We start from the raw sequence: 19599 nt of genomic DNA on the forward strand, positions 1-19599 counted from the left end.
TAAAGATTACGGCTGGCGGGCGGGTTCCTGGTCCACAAACGTCCATTGTTTGCAGCGGGTGGTCTTTTCGTGAGCAATAATTGCATTCATTGAGAGCCCATTTTTACATGGGTCCTAGTCCAGCGTCCAACACTAAGTTGCGTAACAATTATTTGTTCAGACCTAAACACGTTATTCGGGAGCAAATGAAGGTGTCCCGGGACGGTTATAGAATTACGGGTTCTCACTAAAATTTCAATATTGCAGGTTAAGGGTATTAGGTTGGCTGATGAAAATAACTTCTATGTAACGTCAGCACGGATTGAATGGATAGTATGTCTTTTGTCATCCAATGCGTTGTTTGTCCCAATAAGCCCTTAATTGGTCGGAAATAGCTAGGCATACTTGTTGGGGTCTTGGCTGATTATAAGAGGTTTATGTCGCATCAGTTTAATAATAATAATGCGATATCATATAATTGCCAGGCCCACACAGGTACGGAAACGAAAAATCAACAGGCACAGAATGAAGGTAATTGGTAAACATGTATTTAATAATAGTTTCTTGTTCAGTGTGTTCAGGCCGTTATTGCGGTAATGCTGTTCACTATTATAGTTCACGTGGTTCCGGACGTCAGACTGATCATTAAACCGATAAATCTATTATTTTTAGCGCGCTAAACTGCAATAGTTTCGATTACAAATAAATAACGATTGAGCGTTGTTGGAACGACACAACTTCACCTTAACTTTGCCATTTTAAGTTGAATTTACTTTATCTACATAGCGATCGAAACCACTTGTATTCTATCAGTTGATTTCGGGTTTCCTTTACAAACTTTTTCAATTGAAAATCTCCGTCGACACACACAAACGTATTATATTATTGTATGCAGCTATCTATAATAATATCATTGCGTATATCGGTACTGCGTGAGCTGTACTATAGATAATGGCTCGTCATACCAATTGAACGATCGAGCAAAAATGGACGTAAACGCTGGTTTTTTTTTCTCCATCGAAAGCTGTTTTCACTGTCTGTGTATTCTTTATATGACTACGGCCTGGCAAGGCTTGCTAATGAGCGATCGATATGCGTCCACTTCAATCCATAATTGTGTTCGAAACTGGTCAATAGAGCACAGAGATTGCCTACCGTAAAAATGTTACCTTCAAACAGAGCTTGTCGACAAAGCGGTCACTAATTGATGTTTTCATAAAAGATGGTGTGTCAATTTGATGCTGGCTTTTTGTGAACTTCCTGCGAAGGCATCATGGCTTCTAAACACGTTCAGTCACGATATGACCGCATCCGTACGGGATCTGTAAGCGCCACAAGATTCGAAGCTGCCGAAAGAAAAGCTATATTTTTACTGCTGGTTCGCGGATTAGCTATTTACTTTCTTCTGGATCAGAAGAACGGAATTCATCTCGTTTGGTCAGTGACCCGAGCTCCGTTTCAAGGCGGAAGCCAGTCAGTCGACCGGTGCAACGCTATATATATACATATATAGCTAAGGTGTCAAGTGCAGAATGTAAGGAAAGGTGTGTTGACTACTTAAATTGAATCAAGCCGTATTGCTATCATTTTTCTAAAGAAACCAATATAATTAAAGCCCAGTTTTAATGCGGCGTTCTCACACAGATTCAGTAGCATCAGATTATATTTTCCACACTTAAATGATCGAAAGAATCGTGTTCGTTTGCTGTTTCCAGTAGCTGAGCGTCGCACTGATCCGCTTGGGGGTCTCTTCATGCCTCCGCTATTGGCTTAGTTTTTTATATGCTTTTCTAGCCGATGTCAACCCGTTATACTAATCAGGAGGCTCTCTTTACCGTTACCAGAAACGACGTGCAGAAAAACACATGCTTTTACCTGCCTATACAAAGTATCTGTCCCCTGAACTTGCAGTCTTAGCATGATCACATTTCGTGTTCCGTGTTTGAAAGGGTCGGCTGTATAATCGAGCGCGTAACAACGCTACCGGACGTGTAGCTCGAAATATTTAGATAGGTAGGAAAAACAGCCGGGCAAATCGTGTAAAGTTCGAAACTCCTGTCTAAGGATAATGTTACAAAAAAAGGAAAATAAAATCGGTAGATAGAACGATACTATTCGAAAGGAAAGCGCCAGTATTCATTGATGAGGAGATTATGACTAGGCCTGAATAAGCACAAACTATCTACGGACAAACAGCGCTGTATGTGTAGAAGCACATTGTTCATAATGCCGACTCTACACTTCAGTTGTTTTTACCCTGATTGATCCACATGAATGCTTAAGGTCGTTTTTCTTGCTTATCGTCATGAGTAGGTTTGTCTATATCTACACTATTTAGCCGTTCGCCCATATTTTCTTTGGTCTGATTCGGCCATTTCGGTGCTGCGGTTGGAGTTTCCGACGTTGAGGGCTGTAACAGGTTAATGTCACAGTTTACTGATCGATCAGTGGGTCGTGGCTCACTGACGTCGGTTCGAATCGTGATTGAAATCCCTTGGTCACATTTGCCACTCCGATCAATTCTAAGGCGCATCATACAGGTAACAGCGAATACAAACACAAGAGACACGCAGACGGTGAATACAATGCCGAACGTATAAAACTGGCAGCCGCCGCAGCGATCTCGATCGCCGGGCTCGAAGCCGCTACGTCTATGTTCGTCCTATAAAAACGGGGCACAAAAAATTGGTAGGTAATAGTAAAGCAAACCATTTTAATTGTGTAGCTCTTTAGTGATATTAATTAAATCAGTTTTTTAAAGGTTTCAGTATATGTCAGGCTGGTTTATGAGATCATGACGATAGAGGCCAAGCTAATAAGTAGCGTGAAATTAACACTATAATAACTGATGATGATATTTAGGGATCCCTTATTTGTCATGTCTAAGAACCCTACAGTGGGCAGACCAAACAGTGGGCTGGTTTTCCGCCACTAACGTAAGTCAAACGTGAATGCGTATTATTCTTTGAAAAGCATGCGACGTCCAAGAAAGCTCATAGAAGATGAAGTTAAAAGATGAATAACGTACAATCGATAGTGCGCGTCTTTTTGGACCGCTATAGGCGAAGCGGAAACTACCATTGCATACATATGAATGCACGATACGCAGTATACTAGGAACGTGCAAGAGATCGTCTTTACAAAGCCATCGCGTGCACACAAAAAAGCGGATCGAGGTGTTCTTCAGTCTTCAACACGTAACTTCGATCGCTAGAACCACTATGTTATCAGCAATTTGTGTGAGCGACTATACTTCGGTGTTAGCTAAAGTGATGATGCACGAAAGATTGTACACTCACGTACAACTTACACAGCTAGTGATGACAACGAACGCAGCCCATAGGTCAGAACGGAAAAATCTTGCAGCCGTGACCTTTCCTTAGCTAGAAGGTCTACTAGTACGTTTTACGCAAGCAATGGCACTCTATTCGCGCTACTAGTTCGCCTTGTTCTGAGTCTCCCGTTTAACAAAATCCGCGCCGAGAGACGGCCTTTTTCGCGACCGCTCTACACACGCGTTCTTTAACTACCAGACGTAAAGATATGACGTAAATACTTCGGGAAAAAAAAATTAATACAGCTATCACAATTGATCTAAGGTGCTGACGTCTGACAATTCTGATCAGTGTTCGGTAATCTATTCACACAAGCAGTGCTCGTACCACTTGTAGCAGTAGCATTAATGAGTCGAAGTTTGTGTGCCTTCTAGGCCAAATCGACGAACGGGGCCTGCATCGAATCGCCTTAAAAAAATGCAATCTAAAAGATACTCGAACTAAATTATATCTATATATGTATATATATAAATGGACTAACGCTGCGCGACACATTTTTATGTCACTGGCTGCTATTGTTTGTCTCTCGTGTCGGGCTTCAAGAGTTAGTGAGCTTGACGAAACGAGGTGGGGATGGTGGAGATTGATCGTGGAATTGCCGAGAAACCAGCGGTTCGGTAGCGGGTAGTGGCGAAATCTACAGGGACCACTAAATCGTGTTAGCTATACGCCTGCACATTACACAAGTATGAATGTAAGCAGTGAAAGCAGATGCACTTTGGACCCCAAGGGGCGTGAGGAAGTTAACGAGAAATGCGACAGACGAAAAGAGCTTGTAGTAATAAGGCGTCACCCAGTAGAACCACGACCTATCCATATTTATAAGACAGCCATGAAGATTGCTCATTCGTGTAACTGGATTTCACAATGGCGTCAAACAACCGCGTTACCCATAGAACAGACTAACATCCACGGAATTCTAGGAACGATTGCTTTCACATCGTTAATAATCAAGTACAGGTATCCGCGTGTATAATGACAAAATTCCTAATTGTTTTATTAGTAGATATTAATATTTAAAGAAACTAAACGACGTAAATGATGAACGAATCGCATGAAGAACGAAGCAAAAGTACTAACCTCAGGCACATTGATGGTGTAGACTTGCGACGTCTTCCGAATTAGCATCATGCCTTCCCCAAATAACGACAATCCATAGGCCAAACTTATCTCTCAATGTATTTACCGTTCAAGCGATTACTCGAGCATGTTGAACACAGCTAATCAACCTATTTGTTTTTTTCTGTCGTACAGAACCGTGCGAGATCTCTGCTGACGTCAAAAGTCCAGGTCCCCTTCTTGAAATATTCTATGACAGGTCCTCTGAAGTACGACGATGCGATAGCTTCTATATCGAAACTCTGCTGTAGACGAGTTCGCCACCCTCATGTCAACAGACGTTCGTTTCTAGCCTTCTTTGATCTGCCTGTTCCTGACCATGAATCAGGCTTTGCTCTCTTTCTTGACTGTGCGCTGTTTCAATGGTTCACTCGTGTCTACGATCGTATGCATTAGTAACTATGTGCGAAAATATGCTGCTGTTTACATAAGGCCTCATGGATAGAGGAAGTGCTTTGTCTCATTTAGTCGCAGGCATCTCACGGCTCCCCGTCTACTCCGCTGGGCCAAACACAACATTGAATTTATCGTTCGGTCAAAATCAAAGCCCAGACACTCGACAGCGGCCAAAGTTGCCAGATTACAAGGCCCAAGGCCATGCCAAAGGCACCATAGAACTTTTTAGACGAGACCACACATTTTTCTACTGAATCGGTTTTGTCGTACGCACAGAAAGGACAAAAATAGAAACACGTCGTACAGCGCGTCTAGTTCCCCTGTTCTGTATCACAATAGCGTCTTCGCTGACCGCTGTTGCAAACATGACTTTAGAAAAACGTCAGCAGATCTTCTCTTCCGTAATATTTGGACAGCAAGTAACAACCAATTAGTTGTATCATGACGGCGAAGAATTTTTCAGGCATATCGCCTAGCAGTTGTGTTATTTTTAGTTCTCTAGGCAAACTCAGATATTTCCCTGTAGAAAGTTATTAAATCTCTAATGTTGACCATAACCGTTTGTCGCACTGGTGTGCACGATCTGCAGCGTGCTTTAGAAGTTTAAGATATCTTGAAACCGGCGCAGTTAAAGTGGAAATAATAACTGGGCATCAAAATCCTAGGTGAAATCGATGTACATCTTTAAGGTTACATGTTGCTGACACATTGTTCTAATCACTAGAGACCCATTGTTTATATTCTTCCAGTCTATAGAGTTAAAGCTGGGCTCACATAATACGAATGTTAGAATTGAGATCTGATAGATATTTCTTTGCAAAATTAGCGAAACTATAAAACGTGTCAAAATGAAGTATGATAATGTTAATTTTTTTAATTAATTTACATGACAATTGTCGCATTGGGTGCTCTTAAAAACTACTAAGGCCAAAGGTTTACGATACTAACTGAGAATATCCTACCACTTTGTACGATAAATAGATAATATTCAATAATGCTAGTAATTCCCTAGCGAGAGTTTTGTTTTTTCCTACCTAGCGAGAGTTCGTGGTTGGTCAAACTATTAAAAGATTGGAGCCCATTCGTGGCCTACCAGACTGGTTATTTTTCGTTAGGTTAATATATTTCGTTTACTCTCTTTGTTGAGGGAGAGTCTATGATTAACATGTTTTGCTTGTAAATAAGAAACCGGTTTGAATATACCTCAGTATCCATATTGTGGACATTACGTTGTTACGGTACTGTGTTTTGTGGCTCCGATCATTTGTAAACGAACTGGGTAAAGCCACCGTATCCCTAATAAACAATAATATTATTCTCCCGATGCATCTAGCAAACAAGCATTCATTGCCACTCCCAAAAAGACGATTCTGCTACGCCGTATCATAGAAGATGTATTGTACTGAACTTATTGGCCATCCAGCGTGTTCAAGTATTTTAACTTATATGCGATCAACTTCTGGTATAGTACAAACCGAATAATAAGCACAATACTTATAGTAAAAACAATATCATAGCAAGTAGACGCCACCGGTTAGCGTCAATGGGAAACGCTTCCTCGGTCGACGTTGTCATAGTGTCGTATCCGGAAGTATTCTGTTACAGCGGCAGTCGGGCCATATCCTTCAGCTGAAGTAATACGTATAGCCATCTATAGCCAAGGCGTTCATGTGGGCGTTGTGTACAATTAAAAGGAAGCGCGAAAGAAAAGTTTTTGGGCCAGCTAATACCATCGCACACGCACACACACGCATATGTACCTATATACGCTCGCCGGTGAGTGCAGAGGTTAAGTACCATTTAGGACGCGTCATTTCGCTTATAGTCAAATGAATCGTTTGCGAATGCTACTCTCGAAAGGCTGGAGGGACGCCTGTCGAGTCCCGCTCCGTCTATCTCGTACTGCTACTACTGCTACTACTATTACGATCGTGACTGCTCACGATAGTGGCAAAAGTGGCGATGGCAATGCACTATGTCATTCGATGGACCTGCGTGAAAGTCTTAATTTTTCGGAGTTCTTCTCAACGTTTTTAGGTGAGCTTTGTATGCACGTCCATTGCATATGGGTTGTCCGATCGTAAACGCCCGCAAGGTTATGCTAAGCTGAAAATGTATAGATTTCTTTGGAATCATTTTGAAACTAAACGTCCGGAGTAGTACCTACCCCAGCCACTTCAGACCTGCATACATTTAAACACCGGATTTAGCTGTATACGACAATAAACGAACTTTACAAAAGCATGTTTGTGAGGAAGCGTCAACACTATTTAACTGAACTTTTAACTTCATGTACAGTAGAATCCGTAAAACCCGTCATGCTTTACTGCCTTTCCGAGAGCTGTTGCATGACAATTTATGCGCCTCTTTGGGCATTGAGTGACAATGAGTTAACATTTGTGCTTACGTTGTCTTCACCAAATAACAGATTTGTTCAGATATCAAAATCTTTTCATAGCTGTCCTGTGAAGCAAATACTCTAGGAAACGTGACGCGCTGACGGCCGACAGCTCTTTGAAAATTGTCCATTCAAAAACTGGTTAACCTAATCAGTTAAATATGATTCTTTTTTTCTTTTTATTTTTTTTTTTTTACTTAATTACACCAAGCGATGCATTGCTTTCGGTGCACACGCGGTAACTACTGTTGCTGATAATCCAGTTTTTTTCAATCTGTAGAACGGGACACCGGTCATTCGGTAGAAGGTTTATCTCGTTGAAGTAAAGGAGAGGAACTGAAGGCAGCGAGAAATATAACAATCATAGAACTTCGTGCTCGATGTATACTGTAGTTAGTCTGTGCTGAATAGGCCGTGTTGAGTATAAGTATTAGTTGCGAATCCCACGGAAGCGTAACATTTTCGGGGAAAGGATGCGAAAAATTTTTCGTTTATCTGCGTTGATATATGCATAACAATGTAAAGGGTATTGAAGTACACAGGTACTCGCTATCGAGTATCAGGGTAGACGGCCGAATTTTCTATTGTTAATTTGTTCTAATAAGGACAAGCTTGTTTCTCGATGATAGAGAAGTCTTACGGGTTGGTGCAAACCTGCTAATATAAAAAAAGGATTATCTTGTTCTCTGATTACATATTACCCATAGTCTTTGCACACTCTATTTTCGACACTCAGAAGAATTAGGAAATAAAAAAAGTGTTATTTTGTCCAAAATACGTTGAATGCGGAAAAAAAAAAACAGGAATCGAGCAAATAGCGGATTGCTCTCTAGCTTTTTAGTTTACAGCTTCTATTAATATCAAATAGCTGAACTATATGTATTTAATGTTTTTTTACATATTTTGTTTCCGATAGACGTATACATTTCGTACTTTAACTCATCTTAACTCCGGAAGCATTTTAATTCTGCAACTGGTCAACGTTTGTATCCTGTAAGCACCGACCAGATATATACTAAATATATACGAATTGCTACATTCGTCACAGAGGTTTACAGATACTATATTATGATATTTAAAGTTCACTGGCTAAGGTTTTTTTAATGATAGTTTTCTTTGATACAATATCAATGCAGTATTTTATAGTTAACGCAAACTTACCAACCCGTAGCTGTGTTCTATGAAACTACTGAAACGTAAGGTTTAAAGAAGCGTACTAAAATATACATTTGAGATTACTCGAGGGAGCCTTCGTCCTTCATACATTTGTTAATAATTACTTCTTGCTCATCATGACGATTCCGCTATACCAGCTTGCTCTGACTGCAAGTCTCAATCTGTGGCCGGTAATATATTCTATTAGCTTAGACGGGCATCGATTGAACTAGGATCCTGCTCCTCAAGAATCGCTAAGCCGAAGCCCGGTGATACATACTGTAATCAACTATTTCAATTCAACAATATGGATACAACGCTTCGACACAACCCAGTACAGCAGACGGATCAGAGACCCAGAAAAAGGCTCGGAAAGTAACAACTGTACGAAGCATGCTGCTGTAATTACTTAGATTATAAAAGAATGGACTTGAGTGAAACGAACGCTAGACAAAGTGAGCACGATAACTGGTCGATAGACGAGGTAATTTACGGTTACTAACGAAACACTATTTTCTACTACAAAGCAACAAACAACAATTATAACGCGATATAATATACTCTAGCCAGTTTCACGATGTACCCTTGAATAAATGGACGAGTTAGTTAAGGCAATCTAAAATAGGCCGCTGGACCATCTACATGCTTCGACTTTCCCGAATCAGATTCTGTAATCCCGGCTTGCCAGCTCAGTCTGAGCTGTCTAGAATCTAGGATAGGAAATTACAGACCGCTGTTGGACGTCGCAGTCCTAATTGCTCGTAATTGTCCTTGAGACGAATTAAGGCTACAAAATGGACATATTTCCTGCCAATTACAGATGACCATAATAGTTCAATAAGATCTATCCCCTTAGATCCTGCATAAATATTGTATTTTTAATCAATGGTTATAACCCGTTCCTGCTCGATTTCGTTCAGTGTCGTTCTCCGCGAGTTCCTGACCCACAGTTTTGAATCGTGGCAAAGATATAAACTCGTCTTATCTCGCTTTGCTTATATTCCACCCGACCATGTTGTTCATTGTAATAACGCATATGAAAACGATTCAGCCACGTGTTCATCAGATGAATCACAGGCAGGCCCTGGCAAATCAGTGTCGGTATTTACGCATTCTGTATAGTAGCAATATACGAACAGACACTACCTAAACAATGTCGAAACTTGTTTATGTACTACAGTGAATATTATTTACTTTGTACTGAGGAGTTGCCGATGCAACATGGGGAAGATTGTTCGGTAATGCGACACGTTTGATAGCCGTAGCGATAGACGATACGACGCGTCCCACTAGAATGTTTCGCTACGCGTTTGGTAACGATGCTCTTTGTATCTTGCCGGTCGGCTGGGTGCAAAATTTAATAATCATTTGCTTTGTTGGGTTCCAGCTAGCTGCGTTTGTTGATAGATACCGTCGACCACACACTTCATGCCCCTTATCGCTATGCGAAACGCGGTGTTCTGTTCAATATTGCGTTCAAAATGGCCAATAAATAAAAGCTCAGCTTTTAATCGGTCTTGCGTCTGTGAGATACTGCAGGCTGTACATTGACGTGTGCTGCGTGTGGCATATGAAGAACAGATCGCTATCATTGTTACAGCAGATGACGTAGCGGACCCTGGGGAACCTTCTGGCATCGAGCGTTTGAGCTGTCATTCACAGATACAAGTGAGTGTATTCAGAGAGGCACATGGCGTACTTCGGCGAATTATAACGGCGACCTGCCTAGCGACAGGTGTATGGTCAAAGAAGAGGAACACGTTAAGATAGGCGAAAAGGTAACCCAATGATCTGGCCTTTTTTCTTTCGCTGCTCGATTTGAGCGTTCCTATAATAGATCCGATTGTCATCTAGAGTCATGCAAAAGTAACTGAATTCAACTATGACATTTTTACGCTAACGGAGCGGACAAATTTTTTGTTCGTTTGGTAAGGGTGCTCTAGCGTAGGACTATACTTCTAGGCACATCAGGATTGTGGTCGACAAAAGAACGAAGTATAACGAGAACGACAGTTGCCGATATCTCTAAATGTCAGCATCCGTGGTCCTCATGACGTCTTAATTTATGTGAGCAGGATTGAAATGTCCCACAAAAGAAAAAGGTGGGCCACGGTTTCAGAAACCGCCTTTATATATATGAACATCGCAAAAATAACTAGTTAGCTGGATGGCCTCTACCACGACCTCACTCATACCGGGTGACAAAGTGAACGTCATAACTAAGTTACTATTTTTACAAGTAAGGATGTCCTGACGAAATACAATCGAATTATCGTCCAAAGGGAACTTACAGTTAATAACTGAGAAATGAGGATGAGGTTAACAGAGGCTGACGCAGAATACACTTGCAGTGCACCGATGATACCAGGTTGCACGACTGATTGAGAATCAAGCAATATACAAGACATTATCTTTACGAAGCCAGGCATTCCTATAGGATTGAGAGCGTAGCCTCAAATAGTACAGGCACTTACAGAAAACAAGCAAGCTTGGAAATTATTACATCAGATGCATACTGGATCCGTAAGAGAGGTGGCGCGAGCTCATGATTTGGATAGAGTCGAGCCACGTATCTGATAGAGGTGACCGTTTGAACCGTGGCTGTGTACACGGGCAATAGGCCAGCCATCAAGCAGGCCACGGTGCAGCTTGCTACAAACTGAGTTCGGAAAAGGCTAATATCATCGGAGCGGAAGAGTAACGAAAACGGCCGGAAGGACGAAGCCTTAGTTAGTATTTCCTTTTTCTAGAATAAATCATTGGATTTCTAAGCTTGCTCTCTCAGCATAAGGTTTCATAGGGAGTTGAGGGCTCAGTTTCTAGATCAACGGGTTCAACAACGTTAATTCGGCGTGCTTAGCTGCTAAGGAATTTGCTAGCACGACCGGTTTTTTTCGTATACTATTATAAAGTATGCATGTTTAAATGGCCGCGGTCGGAGGTGAAACCTTCGGGCGGAACACCGGAAGAATTTGATGTTGCCCTTGTGTTCGTGTGCTGCAAATACAATGATCGATTATGCCTCACCATCATTTATGAATCGAGTACATTGTTGTAGGAACCCAATGTCAATAGACAACCTAGCAAACGAGAACGCCTGTTCTAGACGGTTACTTCAAGGAGCGATCATTTACGCTATGCTAATCACCACCTGGAAGGCAACTGATTTCATAAGATTTCATTTAGCTCACAGTTTCTTGCGGCTTAAGAAGGTCGCTTCAGGACGCGGACCGCAGTAACCTTTTGACAAAGACCCTTTATTTTTACTCACAGGACAGCAACGGCCATAAAAGCAGCTGCCGCAATAGCTTGAGCGAGGTGTAGTTAAGACTACACGTTCTGGCACAGAATTAGGACGCCGACTTAGCTGGTCTTCTACTTAAAGGCCTCTTTCCGATTTTCGAATAATTAGCTTTCACTGCATATTCACATGTAGTCAGCGCAGCGGGCGAAAACACAAACACGTATCAAAAGCCGAAGTAGCTCAGCTGTGAAAGTGGATTAGCCATTTTCGGACCCTAAATGAGAAAAATATCTGATAAGTGGTAGCCGCCCTCGCTAACAATTAGCAGGCTGTAATCGTCGATTAGAATACTGCCGAGAAGCACGATGCTGCAATGCCAGAAGGGTCACATCTGATCGTAAATAGTTCAATGAAAGGTTGCGGTTCTCTTACGCACGGCGATAACCGGCCCGATCCTGGGTCAGCTGTTCGTAGTTGATACTATACAGTGGACTAAGAAAGCAGTAGTAGCTGCTATTATTCTAAGGAGAATCACTGAAAAATCTACGATAAAGTTGAAAGTGAACTAGACCTTTTCAAAAATTTCGATTGGCCTTTTGTTGACGGACGTCATGGGCAAGGGCCGGTGAGAGGGATTGAGATAACTGTGTTCAGGGTGGTCAAACGTTTCAGAAGGCAATCACAGTCAGGTCAGTACGATTATTCTCGTACTATTTTGTACAATCAATTTTCGTCATCTAAGGTCAGGTGTCTATTCAAAAAACAGTGAAGAAAGTAAGAACTTGCCGACCTCGCCACTCGAGTTCCTCTACAAAAAGCACATTGCAAACGTGGGTGCCGCTGAGATTAGAAGGGAATAGGTAGAGATCAGTTTCTTTGGCCTTTTTCGTAAACCTCTCAACAAACGAGAGACTTTAAAAAAACGAAATCAGTAGCATATAGTGTTTGCATACGCACCCCCCCCCCCCCCTTCTATAATTATATTAGACGCAGACATTTGAATTGGCATACCTTATTATGCGCCTATTATACAAGCCGAAAAGTAATTTTCTCCGAGCTTATAGTAGCGTATGCTATGTATGTATGCCAGTATAGTTAGTTCCCATCACAGATGGGACTACTGTTTTTGGCGAGTCTTTTTTGAAAGGAACGTCCTAAAAGAAGCTGATATGTAACTAGACGCATAATTTTTGGTAGTATTTTCCTCTTAATACCAATTATCGTAGCTAATGATTCTTTTAGCCCATTTTTATTAATTCCTAAATTTCGAAATAATAAGATTATTAAAAATTGCTGTTTACGGCTTTCATAAGGCGCATGTAGAAATTCCAATCGCAGGTTCTATACTCTTAAGTTTTTTTTTAAGTCTAAGGTTTTAGAAAATTTTTAAAAGAAATAATGTTATATATCGATTTTATTATCATTAGCATTATATGTATTACCTAAATCGATATTAAACTATTAATTACGTATTCTTTAATTTCTCGCATAAAATTTATCATTTGAGGTTGTCTAAGGGAGGAAATTTTTGAGAAAAGTCGGGAGCTTGACCAGCTCGACAGTGAATGACAGCTTAGTTTGCCATTGATGAAATATATTCATAGCTATTATATTATGTGACCAAAAAAGTACTGGCGTCTTTTCAACTACTACATGGCTTCTCAATATATGGGCTTGCATTGGTACCATATGAAAACTGGAATTCGACAGTAATCGATCTGCTGTTACTTATCCAGATTTGAGGCAGACGATTCAGAGGAGTTTCTGAAGATGAGTGAAATTTCTGCAGAAATTTCTGATTATTAGAAACTTCGTTAATGCTGGCGCAAAGATAGTTTTGGAAATTTCGACGCGAAGGGACTCCTTGTAGTAGTAGTAGCCGATAAAATTAGCGGAAGTTAAGCAAGATCTACACATGAGTAGCCATGATTCCGCCACAGAGCTAAGTGTCCATGAGCAAGTAATTTGAAATTATTTGAGGGAAGCCGGCTACAAAACGAAGCTTGATGTTAAGCACCTCGCCAACTGGCGTAGACTCTACTGTATTTGCTTTCGCAAAGTTTCACATAAACGCAGTTAAATCAAGCTATTTCTAAAGCAGCTGATGACAGCCGAAGAAAAATGGAACAAGTATGATAATAATGTAAAATTTCTACAATTTGCGGCACAGTCAAGATTGACGCCAAAGTGAACGATGACAGTATACGTTTGGTGGAACCAGAAAACAATCGTACGCTACAGGTTGCCACCGCTTGAATTGTATTTCTACTGTTAACAATAAATAATAACAAACGATTGAAAAATCGGCCGGAAAAGGTATCGTCTTCTACCATTTTCTAGTAAAACTTTATGCTACCCGGCAAAAATTTAGGAAAACCTGGAAAAAAAAAAATTTAGTGTCTCCGCCGTATAACTTGAATCATCCGATTATCAACTCTCTTTGTTAATTCGATTTCCGTAAAAACGTATCAAAATCGCCTATTATAATTTTTCGCTCAGAGGCCATTACAGCGGTTGGTCTACAGTGATAATGTTACCAGAAAACATAGGATAATAATTCAGTAACAAAATAATTCAGTAACCTTACTTTTAGATATTTGATTCAGTTTCGGCTTAAAGCGATTAATTATCTATCTACCCACAAACGGTTTATATCATTCAATCATGGGCACCTAGTTCATAGCATTCTATTGAATAGAAATGTTTGGCCATTGTAAATTAATTAATTTATTATTATTACGTTAAAAACTATTTTTGAGCAGTTAAAGGCAAAAATACTTTATCAAAAGTCAAATACGGGTACTGGAAATGTGCATTCAACAAAGATGAACATAGCACTCATGGTTTGCCACAAATTGCCCCACATCTTAGGTTACGTCTTATCATCTCGTTTTGTCTGTGTCGCCTATTGTTTACCGTATACTGGTTCATGCGCCTTAAAGCGATCTATAGACAACGGAGCTATACGTGCTTCCTCTTATGCACAAGGGCAGAGTCGAAAGTCTCCCAGTTTTTGATGGGGTAGACGCTTACTACCCCTTAAGCGCTCCTTACTTTCGAGCCCTGTTCGAACACATTTTATATATCGGGGGTCGCAAGGCGTTAAGCGTTAAGATTCAAGAAACGCTGCTTGCTTATCGCCGTCTTCGTTTCACATTACGAACAAAAAAAAAAATTCTTCAAACGGGCTATGAGCTGGCTCGTTAGCGAGGGTTTTACTGGATTTCTCCTGATGTCCCTGTCGCTGTTTGAAGGTAACTGAAACGACGACAAACGTACTCGACAAGATGCTACAAGGAACTTTTGCAACAGATCTAATTCACTGGGGTAAATAAATATTATGATGAACGCATCATTATTATGAGCAACAGCAAGGCCACTACCACAACGATCATTGCGAGCGCCATCACAGGATTGTTCTGATAGAGAGAACGCCAGCGGGAAATTTGCACGCTAGCTGCGTACAAATACGTGCCTGAACATTGCGGTACATAATCACATGGCACGTTTGATTGACTTCTGAATTCGAAATGACAATAGTGTCTTCTTCTGTACCTAGCCAAGTTAAACTTATTCACACTTTCCAATTACTACTATAGGTGGTCACAAAATTATTCTCTGGCCATAAGCAGATAGCAAGATTTTGTGTAATGTACAATTTCTAAGTATCTATATGGCATTACAGAAAAAGAAATAGGTTTTCTACTGTTTTCATATTTTTTTTTTTAATCCAGTTACTTGATATTGAGAAGTAAGTTTCCGCTTATCGTCCTTACTCAGAACAATATTTTTCCACGAACAACTAAGGAGAAGAGCAAAAGTTCTTCATTTCATTGGAAGATTCTGTTCACAATTTAAGATAAATCTGCAGACAAGATACCCAATTACTGCCTTTCTAAAGTCTTGAACGTTCAATGTAGCTTGAAAATTTCTTTATGTTTCGACTTTTACATCCGGCCTTGCGACTTGGCATCCCCTCAGTCGGTCAGTTCCCGCCACAAAAGGAAGTGTGTGTGAACCCAGATTCAAACCTGGGCCGCAACGTATCCCCAAGCTTATCAGACAAGTGAGGTATCCTGTAATTGTATTCTTATCACGGGCCACCTTGAAGGCCTATCGGCTGTAAATTTCCCGTACCATCCGAGATATGGCCTCAGATGGCAAGGCTGAACTTTCAATTTCCATCTACATAGTTCCTGTTACGTGAATGCTTGTTTTGTTAAAAGAAAAGAGAGAAGGACGAGTTAGTCCAGCGCACTCTAGCGCCGTGTAGCACGTAGGTACTGACAGGTTTGAGAGATGTGGAATCTGCAGTTAACACCAGAGTTCTCGAGAATTGTCGATGATGCCAAACGAAAATTTGTCTTGAAACCTTAGCACTGAATTTTTTAATGCGCATATTTTAATTATTATAATTTAAACAATGGTACAGATCTAATACGGCGGTCACAGCATTGTCGAGTTATATTCTACCCGGGTCTCATTGAACGGATTTCTGCTCATGCAAGTGCATACAAGTGAAGGTCCACTTGTGTTATCTATAGAAATCTAACAAACTGTGACTACCAGCTACTATTTGTTAAACAATGTCCGAGAGCAATGCGTCCGACCGGCTAACTGCAATTCTCAGACGCCATTCAACGCCCTTTAAGAGGTTGACGTACGTTAGTAAATGTTATGGTCTTCGTTAGGCGATACTGAGGACGTCAAACTTAGATCTAACAAAAAAAAGTGCAAATGGGTCAGTTGGGCAATATAAAAGAGGTATAGGCGAATGCAATTGTGCATTGTTCGGGGCATTCGGACTTATTTCCCTGAAAAGTCGATGAGTGCGCAAAGCGTGCTATCTTCGGGCGCAGGAAACTATGGCGCAGTATATGCTTTATTCGAGCTCGTTCGTTCAATTTAATTAAATGACCTCACTAGCAAGACTGTATATTTTAAATCAAAAAAATAATCACGATTACAATAGAAAAATCGATTGAACGCCATGTAGCTCTTTCCTATCATGGACTAGATGCGTGTATGAATATAAGACAGGTTCAAGTTTTTAAGGCCTATGCAGCGAATAGTACATTCGCTAGGTTTACCTATAAAGATCTTATTAAAGAGCCATCACTGAGCAATCGATGGCTGGCGGGTCGTCGTTAAAAGATATGATATCACAGAACATGTTTTTGTATTTCAAACGCTAGTTAATTGTTTGTAAACGGTACTGTTTGAGAAATGTCTAACCAGTAAAGGTTACATATCTTTCTATGTCTAACAGGATACATCTGTGACAGATTGAATTTCACCATAGTGTTGGAACAGCCTTCCCCCATAGACAAGGGTCGTCTGTGTTTTAATCAAATGCTGCGCTTTCTTTCACGGTTGGGAAGTTGTTATTGAAAAGCCAAACAATTCCAAGTATGGATCATATTCAGTTAGGATTAAATGTTGAATTGGCGCCTAATGGAGGACATTTTATCTGAATGTTTCGATAACGGCTGCAATCTAATTCATTGCTCTTGGTTGCTACATGGAAACACTTTTAAATTTTTTCTTTTTTTTTTTAATTAAAGAAAGCTGTATCCGCTCGTTGTATTTTAACAAGCATAAAATCATGTTACGTGGATACGTTTTAAAAGCTTCAAGTGTTTAAAAATATATTTTTTCATCGCAAGTAGCAAATATAATGTAAAGTTGAAGTATAGTGAATCACGAAATGCCAAAGGCGTTACTCTTCAGGACTTCGTAATAACATTAATGGCAGCGTGTATTAACAATTTGTGTATTGTTGCACATCTGCAGTTATATCACATTGTGTTAAACAGTGCACACATGTTAAGCATATATAGGCAGAGACACCGAATAAAGAGTCTTCTCGTTGAATTTTCGCTAATGCCGACATAGTACTGTGATACGCCTCCAAAAACGTACTTGACGTCCGGTGTAGCTAAACGTCTTCTGGTACGTATTGTTAATGTATAGCGTATTGTCACGGTGTTATCTCAGTTGTGTTCTGAACGAGTGTCAATATCGTATCAACTCACTTCTATTGTACCCATGAAAACACCTTGCCTCGAGAAGACATGGTGAAGCTCGTACAAAATTCTGTCCCATCATTCTTACCAGACAGAGCAAAACATAGTGGACGCTTGTTGCACTGGCGATGACTTGCTGCATTGGCACTCTGAAGTCATTACGCATCAGCGAAAACTAATACCTTCTTAGTATCTTTTGCCGGCCTCAGAGGTAACAAACGCTCGGATAGCTTCCTACCAGGACAAACGATGCGTCGAATTCGTCCTTATGCCATGTATGTGTATTGATTTTTTTAGTTGCTGACGTCAGCTTACTTATCATAAATCCCTTGGACATAAATATAAGACTGAGTAATAACATATTTAATTACTACTATTATTATTATACCTGTATGATAGAAAAGGGCGGCGGGAACGATGAGCCACTTCCGAAATTTTAAACACGAACTCCTATCGTACTTATTGTTTGCTTCTACGATAATATAATAACGACACAGGTGTTATTTACATAAATTTCTACGCTATTTGTGCCAGCTCGCTATTTCGTATGCCTGGTCGAGCAATCTCGGTGTCAAGCCTTAGCAAAGCTCCAGTGTACGCCAATTGCAAACGACTGTGGTGGTAGACCACCGGCTGAGGCTGGGATGAATCTATTGCTGGCTAAAGAATGAACCACGACCAAAAAGTAGCTACATGTTTTAAATTGGTAGAAATAATTTAGAGCGCTATGTATCCATCGGCGGTGATCGATCTGCCCAAAGATGTCGTTTTGAAAAAAATCTATTTCACCAGAATAAGATTTCATATGAAACCGTGTGTACACACGCTTCGTGTTGCTTCCGGACCCAGCTGACTCGCTTCCTTTCTGGCCTTTCGATACACCGTCTGTATAGTGAGTGCCTACAATACAGTTTGATACTTAAAAAAAAGTGCTATTAAAGAATCATATCTTACGGTCCAAACGACCACCAACCGTTTCTCCATCCATACAAGTTATGTTTTGGCGCACACTTCTTGAATTTCTCGCCGGTTTTGTTCGAAGTCGCAGCAGTGACAGCAACTCTGGCAACCTCGGGGACTTTAGGATACGCTTTCGTTCATCACTGACCCACTTTTGAAACGCGAAAGATATTTAATTATCTCATGTCCGCAGCCGTTGATCGTTACGTGGGGACCGCTTCTATTCCCCACTCGTTCCGTTTACCATCTCGCCGTGAGAAAAGGGCAGAATTCGCTTACATTGATACGAACGCCTGTTATCACTTTCGACTTTCCTATAATATCTTTGACAACTGCTCCGTTTCGAGTTACAACGGGGAACGGTGACTAATGGTAGATCGGTTAGTTCACAAAAATAGTGCAATAGGGATAAATGATAGTGTTGTCGCAGTGGCAGGAATAACTTCGGATTGAATATTTTCCACAAAAACGTAATAAAAGAGCGAGCAAAAGAAACCGATTAGCCCGGAAGTTCCCTCGAGTCACCGACGCTAGCAGTCTGCTTTTAATGACAAAGCCACGTCGTCTGGCTGGGTGCGCTGTCTTTTTTCTCTACCGAACCAATGACTTGGATAGCTAAGCCTCTAATTGAAGTTGATCAAGTAGTTCAAGTCCCGCTAACAATTGTGTGCGCTTTATAACTGTATTATTTCTGTGTATCTATGTGCAGAAAGGTACTATATAAGAGAACAGGTAAGAATACAAAGTTATGAAGTGATGTATGATGCGGTGCGAGATATAAACGCTGCATCGTACGCACCGGAATATAGGGCTGGTTCCCTTATCCAGCTTCACGTAGTTTTAATTACCTTGTTCTCCCTATCCCCTTTCTCAGAGGGACAGCGCAAACACACTGTGCCTAAACAGTAATTTTCCGCTCATATTTCCAGGAACTTACCTCTTAGAACTTACTTCGAGATTCTTTCGAGTTTACACGAATCTCGATAG

The 19599-nt window shown here is 40.7% G+C and overlaps 2 protein-coding genes across 2 annotated transcripts in view; one reads left to right on the forward strand and one right to left on the reverse strand.

Annotated features, from left to right (window-relative positions):
- FMRFa (FMRFamide related propeptide) overlaps positions 1-19599 on the forward strand; it is a 103171-nt gene that overhangs the window by 34880 nt on the left and 48692 nt on the right. The window lies entirely within an intron of this gene.
- Positions 506-4769, reverse strand: LOC111260297 (uncharacterized). The gene is made up of 2 exons (XM_022832937.1): positions 4395-4769; positions 506-2641 (listed from the first exon to the last, which is right to left on the reverse strand). The coding sequence occupies exons 1-2, from the start codon at positions 4443-4445 to the stop codon at positions 2258-2260; spliced, it is 435 nt and encodes a 144-aa protein (XP_022688672.1). The 5' UTR covers positions 4446-4769; the 3' UTR covers positions 506-2257.

Source organism: Varroa jacobsoni, unplaced genomic scaffold (genome assembly GCF_002532875.2).
Source record: "Varroa jacobsoni isolate VJ856 unplaced genomic scaffold, vjacob_1.0 scaffold_42, whole genome shotgun sequence".
NCBI lineage: Eukaryota > Metazoa > Arthropoda > Arachnida > Mesostigmata > Varroidae > Varroa > Varroa jacobsoni.

What these genes read in the sequence shown, in the direction of transcription:
- LOC111260297 (XM_022832937.1), bottom strand. Translation starts at nt 4,445, where the DNA reads ATGATGCTAATTCGGAAGACGTCGCAAGTCTACACCATCAATGTGCCT. An exon ending in ACACCATCAATGTGCCTGAG is followed by an intron (nt 2,642 to 4,394) that starts GTTAGTACTTTT and finishes CCGTTTTTATAG; the next exon opens with GACGAACATAGACGTAGCGG.